This window comes from Ahaetulla prasina, chromosome 5 (genome assembly GCF_028640845.1).
Source record: "Ahaetulla prasina isolate Xishuangbanna chromosome 5, ASM2864084v1, whole genome shotgun sequence".
Taxonomy (NCBI): domain Eukaryota; kingdom Metazoa; phylum Chordata; class Lepidosauria; order Squamata; family Colubridae; genus Ahaetulla; species Ahaetulla prasina.
Window position 1 is genome coordinate 41,910,131 of NC_080543.1, and position 11,012 is coordinate 41,921,142.

General features: G+C 36.0%; 1 protein-coding gene across 3 annotated transcripts in view; it reads right to left on the bottom strand.

The window, feature by feature from the left end:
* RCSD1 (RCSD domain containing 1) overlaps positions 1-10,778 on the bottom strand; it is a 36,932-nt gene extending 26,154 nt beyond the window's left edge. Inside the window, exon 1 of one of the 3 annotated variants that reach the window (XM_058186075.1) lies at positions 10,346-10,778. In XM_058186075.1, coding sequence (XP_058042058.1) covers positions 10,346-10,396 — 51 coding nt within the window. In that variant the 5' untranslated portion in view covers positions 10,397-10,778. The remainder of the gene's footprint in view (positions 1-10,345) is intronic. The other 2 variants (XM_058186073.1, XM_058186074.1) reach the window with 2 other exon arrangements.
* Positions 10,779-11,012: the final 234 nt, after the last annotated feature.

Sequence of the window (11,012 nt, forward strand, 5' to 3'; positions counted from 1 at the left end):
GCGCAGAGCGTCAAAAACAGACGTAATGATGTCTGGGCGGGTGGGTGGAGCCTCCCGCCACTGGTGATACTGGTTCTCCCGAGCCGGATAGAATCGGTTGCATTTCACCACTGCACTGTATCTCTCCTGGCAAATTAATGAGTTCTTATATAACATAGAGACAACTGTGATTTATTAGTAAACTATATAGATCACTTCAGATGGATATTCTTTGCTTTTAAACAGACTAAGGCAGTAGAGCAAAAACATCACATCATTTAATTCCAGATCCAATGTAACCTACTAGTGTTAAAAAAAGTTATGACTCTGTTTGCATGGGATGACTAGAGAAGTGAGCTACTCCACTGGACTCACCCTAATATGCCGGCCATTTTTAAATCTTTCCATTTATGACCAACAAGATATTATTTTCCTATGCCAACCTTTCTTCCCATTTTTAAATGCCAACCCCCACTCCACCCTACCCCATGAGTCTGCAGAAGTGAGATGTAAAAAGAACACAGAGACAGAATATCTACAAACACCATTTTTCCAGGACTATCTTTAAGCAGAAGGGAGTAAAATCAATCTTCTCTAAAAACTTGCAACCTTATGTTCTGCAACATATGTTGCACAACATGGTTGACCAGAGAGAATTCGTTTAGACCCAAATGGTCACATGTTAATATCCATTTTGACTCATATTTCCAGCTTCTTCAAACAGAACCTCCTACAAATAAAATGTAAAAGTAGAATAGAAAATGTTGAAACTTGGGTTCCTCCAGTTTACTAGATAAGTAAAAAGACAATGTTAATGGATAATGATAATGAATAAGAAGGAAAAGGAGGAAAAGGCTAGTGCTCCACAGTGAAAAAAGAATCTACAGCTATGTTGAAGTCAATAGCTATGTTTCCCAGTAGCCAATGTGAAAGTCAGCATGGTTGCAAAGCTTGATTGGCACCCTGCCAAAAAAGGCATGGCACCTGCTGCATAGCACAATATATAGTGCCCTCAGTCAAAGTTCACTGCAATGTTCCAAGAAATAAAAATAAATTTCAGAAGCTGATTTTTCTAAACATTACAAGATTGAAATCTGAAAATAAAATTCAGAAACGATAAATAAGTATCAGATATATTGGTAAGTTTATCATGTTTATTAAATGGCAATTCAACAGCCAGCTAGCATTATTTATGCACAGGCATTTAAGAAAGCCAAAATCCAAGAGAATTATTGTATCACATGTAGAAAGATGTAAGTTTAGTCTATGGCATCTCTAAATACAACCGATGAAGATCACCACCAAAGCTTCTAGAGCTGTTGTCAATAGTTGACAATGTGATATTCAATAAATATTCAGAGAATATTTTCCATAAGTATCCCAATATATCATCTGAAAAGAACAGCATTCTTGTGAGGTTTCTTGTATTTTCAACTGGAATTCAAAAGAGAATTAAAGAGGAATGGGGAAATTACATTCATTAACCTCCCAATAATCTTTGGCACTCAAAGAGTTTCAGTAGTAAAGTGTTCATTGCTAATGTTTAGAGAAAATGCCTTAGAAAAGGCTGAGTCTTTTTCTACTTTTTTGAATTGGCAAATAGAAACTGGCAAGTTACAATGTTGTCAATAGGTAGCTGGACTTGAAAGTTAAGTAAGTTTTTGGGAGACCATCAGTGAATCCTAGGGCTGGAAGCTAGACCAGGAAATCATAAAATTCAATTGCAAAACACTTCTTGCTGTTGGCAATGATTGTACAGTATCCAAGTAGTTACTAGGAGTCAAGCTTCAAACTGACAACAATTTTAGCTTACCGTAAGTTCAATTGCAAGCAGAATATATGAAAAACAACAACAAAGTTATAATGTGGTGATTAAGGCACCAGGTGGAAACTGGGAAACTGTGCCTTCTAGTCCCACCTAAGCGTGAAACTAGCTGGGGTGGCCTTAGGCCAGTCTCTCTTGCTCCTAGGAAAGATGCAATAGGAAACCATTTCTGAAACCTTGCCAAGAAAATTGTAGGGACTTGTTCGGGCAGTTGCTAGGAGTCAACATTGACTTGAAAGCACAAAAATCAAAGAAAAATTTCCCCACCCTCAAAAAGGCTAATGTATTTCTTTTTGAACCCTGTAGTGTCCAAGATATTTGTGTTAGGTTCATAAATGTGTTGCTTGTTAGGCAACTATTACTTGGTTATCTGAAATGATACATTTGATTATTCATATTTTTAGAATACATTGGAAAATGCTGTATGCTATCTTACAATGAGCAGATCACATCTAACAAATGTACCTTCTTTAGTAAGAGACTAAAGTATCCACTAAAGTTGGATAGTTTAGTCTCTTACTAGTAAAGGCATCTTCTAAATAAATGGTTTGTCCATGATGGTGGAAAAGAGGGCCATTTAATTGGATTGTAAATGACACTATTTCTTTGTTTACTTATTTATTGCACTTCAAAACTGATTCGACACAGCCCCATTGTTAAAATGGCTTGATTTCATGTTGCCTTTTTCTGGATCCAGATGGCCAAGGCCAGCACAAAGCTATGCTGAATATCAGGGATATAGTGAATCCTCCCCAATTCTATTATCAACACTGAACTCATACATGATAATTGTGTATATACAAATATACTCAAGAAAGCTATTACACACACACACACACACACACACACACACACACACAATATGTATTCACCCTCAAATAGGTTGAAAGACATTTCTGTTCCACCAGCCACTAATGCACAGACAGGACTCACTTTTAAAAAAGAAAACAGTCTTTTTCTTAATGCATTTATTTTTTCAGTAAGAAATTTCAAGAATGGCTTTATTACACTGTAGCAAGATGTTCCCCAGAAGATTCATAACCCTTTATGAATATATATTCTATGAATTCCAGGCTATCCTTTTGTTTTAAATATGTCAATTCAAGTATCTGCTAATAGAATGATTAATCTAGGTTTGAAGCTATGTATTTTTCTAGGTTCTATAGCAGCAGCCCCCAACCTTTTGGGCACCAGGGACTGGTTCCGTGGAGACATATTTCTCTGTGAACCGGAAGAGGTGTGGTTTTGTGTGCTGGGGCTTCCCTTGTTTGCACGGCCCAGTTTCTGGTGAAGGAAGGCACCCACCCATCTCCTAGAAGAATGAAATATTTTAGGAAATATTCAATGGGCAGAATATTTCCCCCAAAAAGGAGACAGAAATCCAGCCCCCCACCTGTATTAATGAGTCATTAAGGACTGGACTGAGCCAATCCATTCTACATAACAAAGATAGGATTACCGGCTACCCATCTAGCAACAGAACTCACCACATGGCACCTGGGGAGATTGCATCACCCAGTCAAAGCTCAACCAAGCCTGGGAGACACAGCCTACAAAGTTAGCTAAGACCCCTGCCCCCTGGGAGTCTGACCACCAATCAGAGTGCATTTCTTACACAGGAACAGGAGGCTCTGGGGTGGGGCCCAGAGAGGGCATAAAACCAAGGCACTCTCAGCATCTCTGCCCTTTTCTGCTCAGGAACTCAAGCCATGTGATCCTGTCCATCATTAAACCACCTTTCCAAACAGTCTCCATGTTTCCAGTGTCTTTTTCCCCACTTGGAACTGAACCCAGAAGGATATTTCTTCTAACACTGGCATGCCATGGCCCGATACTCGTCCATGGACTGGGGGTTGGGAACCCCTGTTCTAAAGAATTCATTAACTATCATAGAATATGTACTGTGGTTTTGTAAAACAGATTAAATCATCACAATTCATAAGACATCTTGCTCATGGACAATGCGTTGCTTTTTAAGAATTACAATTTCAAGAATTTTAGAGCACTTAGAAGCTGTTTTCTTTCCTTTTCCTGGGTGAAGCTACCATCCATGATTAAAAAGACATGTCAACCATTTAATAATTGATAAAAGTCATGTTATGGTCTTAGTAACTGGTTAATCACTGGTTAATCACATTGGCCAAAATAATGCTTTACAATAAAGCAACATTAAGTACATTGGTACTTTCTTAAGCAGTACTGGGTCTTGGCATTCAGATTGTCATTATGGGCTATTGTGTGATTTAACATACATGGCTTCTGCAGCAGTTCCTCTAAAAATTTTGAATACTAACCAAAGTTAAAATTGCACATCTTTTGTTATCCTTTAAAATCCAAAAATAAAAACCTGTATGCTCCAAACAGAATTTATTTCATAGTGAAATAAATGCTATTTGGAGCATATAGGATTTTATTTTTGTTTTTTATTTAATGATGACAAAAGATGTGAAATTTTAATCCTAGCAGGAAGCAAGGCAATAAATCATATACAGCGGTTCTTTTTCTCAGATATCTATATCTATAGCATTTCCTGAATGAGAATGGGAATCTGTTCTACTGTATGTTTCTTAGTAACTAGTAGCATACACAATAATGTGCCTTTACATTAATAATATTTTAGATATATGTAATATGTTTTTCTCATATTTCCTCTGTACTTGAAACCACACAACATCTGGAAATAAGTGCTAATGATGGAAATACTATGAAAAAAAGTTCTTAAGGTTGCTAAGATATAAAGCTACCTATACTAAAAGAAACTATATTAAACAATAGATAAAGGCTCCTCCAAAAGGAATGAATCTGAACTCCTTTCCTGCATTCCAACTGCACCAGTGCCAGCCTTCCCCCTGCTTCAAATAAACTGGAACAGAAGGAATCTGGGATCTGGCACAATCACAATCAAACACCCACACACCAAATCGTATGGGAAAGGGAGGGAGGAAGTTATGTCATTCTGTTGATAGATCTATATCTCCTTTTGAAAGAGTCTATAAAAGCTGCAATCTTGTGGATACTTTCTTGAGCAAAAGTTCCATTCAGAGCTGAATAATAATGCTAAGGAAGGGCAAAGATAACTGAGAAATATTAGATGAACAATACTTTGGGGCATTCTCAGGAAGATTAAATGGTTTACGGATGATTTCAGTTACATTCCATAAGGTACTATATCTGCTTGATCCATGAGTTATAAATCTATATCCGTAATATCTATATCAGTATATGCAGTAGAGTGTGTGTATGTAAAAAGTAGGATCAACTGATAGATCGTGGCCTACTGTCATACAATCAGCTTTTGTCAAATGAGGAGCTGGCTATCTTGACTGATAGTGTTCATTTAACTCATTAAACAAAATCTGCTTTGTTTGATTTGCTTAGTATTTTGGAATTTGTCACAGGATTGCAGTCTGTTAACTATGATTTATCATTTAGGATATCAAATGAACTTGGCCAACGATATTTAATTAATAGTAAAAAAACCATGATTTAATATACTATGTGATTCCAACCATAATGTGTCACTGTAATAATAATTATCCCACACTGATTCAGAATTTTACACATAGAATGGAATTCTACCTTTAAAGGGTCAAAGTGGCTAATGACAACTCATTTAATATTTCAATTTCAGAGAAAATGCCTTTCAATTTCCACACAGTGGCCTAGACGAAATTAAGAGGCATGAAACTGAGATGTATTTTGTTAGGTTTGCTTTTTCCCTTCCAAAGACACATACCTTCATTTCCTTTCCCTTGTAATTCGGATAGGTAAAGATAAAGGTAAAAGTTCCCTTCGCACATATGTGCTACTCGTTCCCGACTCTAGGGGGCGGTGCTCATCTCCGTTTCAAAGCTGAAGAGCCAGTGCTGTCTGAAGACATCTCCGTGGTCATGACTCAACGCCAAAGGCCCACAGAACGCTGTTACCTTCCCACCAAAGGTGGTCCCTATTTTTCTACTTGCATTTTTTACATGCTTTCGAACAGCTAGGTTTGCAGAAGCTGGGATAAGTAATGGGAGCTCACCACGTTACGCGGCACTAGGGATTTGAACAGCTGAACTGCCGACCTTCGATCAACAAGCTCAGCGTCTTAGCCACTGAGCCACCACGTCTTTTGGATAAGGAGATTTAATTGCCAGTTTTGCTTTGGTGACAATTTCAGACAATATGGGTAAGCCTTTAAAATAACTCCTCTTGCTTTTTAAGGGGATATGTGCCTCCTTAGGTTCCCTGGAAACTACTTTAGTAGGTTTGTGAAACACTTCTCCAAATGGTTCACACAACTCTAGTAATGACTGAAATTAGAAATATGCAGACCTTGGAACTATATCAATTTCTATTCCACCAAACAATATCACCAATTTCCTTCTTTCTACAGCAGGCAACAGCTGTTGTAAACATTAAGCTTCATCTTGTTTGGAATGAGTATCCTCAATTCTTTGAGATACCCACAATGTTATCTTTAGTGCAGCATGATTAAAATTCAAAGATAGTTCTACAACATGAAGGAAAAATTACTAGATTTTACCAGAAGCATGGGACTGGGTTTAGTTGAGAGACTGTCTCTTTCTGATTTCATCTGGCCATCTTACCAGATCCAATAGAATGGACATGTTATGGTTTGCCTCTTCTAGGGAGCTTCATTTGATGGGTTAAAGATGGTGGGCTTTTCTGCCATGGTCTCTGCATTGTGGAATCTCCTCCTCAGAGATGAGATCAGCCTCATCATTTCTGAGTATTCAAAGATCCCTCAAAACCTGGATATTTCAACAGGTCCAAGGACCTCTAGGGACAAGTAAACAAGTGAGGAGGCTCCCATTTTGTTAATATTCTTCTGCCTATTCATTTCCTTCTGTTTTAGTTTTGTTTTATACCTTTTTATACTTTTAAATAATTAATGGTATGATAATTTTATATTTCTACCGTTTACTGGATTGCTGTTTACCACTCAGAGTCATTTACTGTGAGATTTGTAGCTGTATAAATTTGATTAATTAATAAATAAAAATTAAAAAAAGAATACCACACCGTTGGTTGGTCTAATAAGAAATATTCCATCCTAATGTTTTATTTATTTTTCTTTCTATATTCTTCAAAAGGAAACCTACTGTAGTTCTTTAAAGAAAACTTCAAAGCATAGTTACCTTCCTTACGAAGCTGTATTCTACCATTCTCTTTACTCCCTTTTATTTCAGAATAATAGATGGCATTTGTGTACTATGCTCAAATGGCAATTTCTATTTGCATAATCTATAGTGACACACTTCTGATAATTACTATTTTCACTGGTTAACAATTATGTGTCCCCTTCCCCTTCCCTTTCTCCTTCTCCTCCTCCTCCTCCTCCTCCTCCTTCATATATTACAATTTTAAATTTACTACATGTAGCTGTCACTGATTTGGGGTAGTGATAATAATCGATAGATACAATGGACAGGACAGTGGTGTAAATGAGTCATCAGTCTGGCCTGTTTTTGCAAATTCTGTTGTTATAATTATTTATATAACACAAGATAGCATCAATAATGTTTTTTTCATAAGGCGATTCATGGGAAATATTTGAAGTTCATTTGCAGATTTCTTTCATACCCTTTACTTTAATATTAGTTTTGGGAAATATAAATATCTGAAATATAAAAATCTATCTCCACTCATGCCCAACTGTATGAAAGCAAATTAAATGGCTGGCATAAGGAGAAGAGAAAGTGTCTGTTTTCAGTGCTTATACACGTTAAGACTAATCTGTAAAGAAGTTTTTTTTACTGTGTAATTGTGTAATTATATAGGTCAGGATCTCACTACCAGTTTATCAGAAGTACTCCAGTTACAACAGTTCATTTAATGACCATTCAAAGTTACAAGAGCATAGAAAAAAGTGACTTATGATCTTTTTTCACACTTACGACTGTTGCAGCATCCCCCTGGTCACATGATTTACATTCAGAGGTTTGACAACTGACTCACATTTATGACAGTTTTAACGTACCAGGGTCATGTGAATCTTTTCCAACTTTCTGACAAGCAAAGTCAATGGGAAAACCAGATTCACTTAACAACTTAACAACCTAATTTACTAATTTACTAATTTAATAACTGTAGTGATTCACTTAACAAATGTGGCAAGAAAAATCATAAAATGGGGCAAAACTCACTTAATATGTTTTTCACTTAGCAACATAAATTTTGGGCTCAATTGTGGTCGTAAGTTGAGGACTAACTGTAGTTTATGTCTGTCACCTGATTCAAACTTCCACTACTTCATAGCCACATCACACAAAGATCTATGATGCCCTTCAAATTGTAAAAGATTGGCATAGCAATCTTAAAATTGGGGAATGGTTCCTAGAGAAAGAAGTTCCTAAATTCTATCTTGAGTCTAACCATGGTGGTTTCCTGTACAAGTCCAGAGTCTAACATGCCTAGCCGCTTAGCTGTTATCATCCCATGTTCTCTAGAGGAACCAACGTTGTGAAGTGTGAAAAATGTCACTCCAGAGGCATTCTTCCTTATGCACATACAAAAGGTGCAGAGCTTGCATTGTGATGGCATATTCTTGTTACTTTGTATGGACACGTGACAATTACACTAGCTTAAATTTAGATTATGGATTAATTCTTCTTGATTAATTTTTATCTATCTTGAGTTCTCAATTTTTTTTTCCAGATGATTTTACCACAGGACAGTAAAAAGGCAAATAACATTCTGAAAAAGCCCAAAGATATATTTATAAGCTATGCTAGCTGGTTTCTGCACGTGATTCTCTAAACAGGAAATTAATCTTTTTAAAGACTAAATTGATAAATCTTCTGATCCAATCTGCTACTGCCTTCAAATTTATGAAAACATCAGAATTTTGAAAGTGGACATTCAGAAATATTTTGGTTTATACAAACACCGAGCAAAATTCATTTTTTTTTCTTTTCATGAATACTTACAAAAAGCAGTAATCTAGGCATGATTCATGGTCCCATACATTAATGAATAACACAAATAACACTATCTTAACAAATAAGGACTGATAAGGGCTGAGTTCACACATAATTTGAAACCAGAATTTTTAAAATCATGTTTTGTTGAACAGACCATCATGACTTGGTTTATATACAACACTAAGCCAGAATGACAGTTTTACTAATCATACATAGCAAAAAGCAAACAAGTAAATTATACCAGTAATTTATTATTATGTGTAAACCCAGCAAAGAATTGGTCAATTCTTTGGTCAAAAGGTCAAATAGAAACCAAAATCCAAGGGTTCAGTATGCAATTTGAATTACAACTATTTTCTCCTTAAATAATACCTAATTTTGATAGTCCTGAAATATTATTTGTAAACATTACAGCCTTTCCCACTAAATAAATCAAGGAACAGTTTTTTTAAGTTATTTCACAAATTAACTGAATAACAGGGACTAAGACAAGCATATGTATCTTCACTTTCCCACTTTTTTGAAATCATGAGAATGCTAGCTAAAAAGTAGATGAGTCCTTTCAAATATATAACAGATCTAAACAACAGATTTAATAAATCACCCCAGCTATTAATCACTTCACAAATAAAGTACCCAATCAATTGTCAGCATGCCACTGTGTGTGTAAACAGGCATGTTTGGACACAGGCATGTGGACCTATAAAGATCTAATATGTTCTTCTTCCTGCCTTGAAATATGAAAACAAGAACATGATTTCTGTTTATTCTTTTCATATTTTCATGGACATGTTTTTATGTCCAGCTCAGATTATCAATTCTCAAATTATTTAATACCAAGCTATCCATTTAAAAGATTGTATTGATATGATACTGGCGAATGCTATCTGTAAAAAGTTCCAATATTAAGTCCTATTGTCAGAACTGCAATGCATTAAACTTTTCCTACATTACAATTATTAAAGTTTTTGTAAGTGAGAATGTGTTTTTAATATAACAAGTACAAAGCTACAACCTTTTTCCTGGAATTTATATATCCACACAATTGAAATAAAAAAAACCTTGACAACCGCTGTTTTTATGACATGTTGGATTTATGCGTTCGTGAGGTAATATGAAGTAAAAGAACTGAATGTATGAACCAATAAAAGATGATAAGAAATTGAGAATAATGATATGAGGACTAAGAATACAAAAGATAACATTTGAATCAGAGAAGGAAACTTCAACCTGAGCAATAGCTTTTATGAATAGGTTAAGTATTAAAACTGAATTTCCAAATTCTCTCCCAGTATATTATAGTTAGTTTCAAGTAAAACATAAACAGACAAACCAAATATCAGTTATTTAACATTGGCCTTAAAGATGAACTTTCTTATGAAGACACACAGATGCTTTGCGTCAAGTAAAATTAACCTGATTCAAGTGCAAAATTCTCTGAGAAGGACAAAAAAACGGTATTTAATTTCTCACATTAATGAGTAAGCAGTTGAGGTACAAGCTTGATAGCCTTGGTTATCTGGGTTGTTTAAGGTTTAACTAAGTTTGTTTTAAAGTTCCAAAACATCACAGAGCTAAATAAGAGAGAGAGCAAAAAATAAAATATGTTTACCTCTCTGTTGTGCAGGTGTGGGATGGTCTTGGGAAGTATTTCTTCCCCCATCCTGTTGTTGTTTTTTTCCCTTATTTCCTCTGTTTGTTCAAAGCTTCTGATCAGGCAGGGAAAGAAAAAAAGAAGAAGAAAAGAAGAAGAACACACTGCTTGGGAGTGTAAAAATCCAAGTTCCAGCTTAGCTTAGAAACTGTCAAGAGTCCTATGTGGCCTGCTGTAAAGGCTGGGGGGGGGGAAGCTGGGGGAGGAGAGGAAGGGAGGGTGGGGAGAGCGGGTGTTTAGGGAGACAAAGCAATCAAGGTTTAAATTTAGACGCAAAACTAAACAGATACTGCCTTTCCAGGAGTGAGGGGAGAGAAGAGAGAGCAAGACAGAATCAGTTATGCATCCTATTTTTGCCTTTCTCGTTATTTCTCAATTTTCTACTTCCTCTTCTTACTACATCTTTCTTTCTGGTAAAAGCTTTTGTTCTAGTATTTTTCCATAGTTTTCTGGAACTCTCTTCTTTAACCCAACAAGTGAAAGAGGAGGGTATTTACCAGTTGGAAGTATTAAGGCAACGTTAAGGCCACATTCCAGAACCATAATCCAACAGATGAGGCATAAGGCTGTAAGCAAGCCACCTTTTAATTGTCTCAGATTGTATATACATACTTTAAAGAAGGAT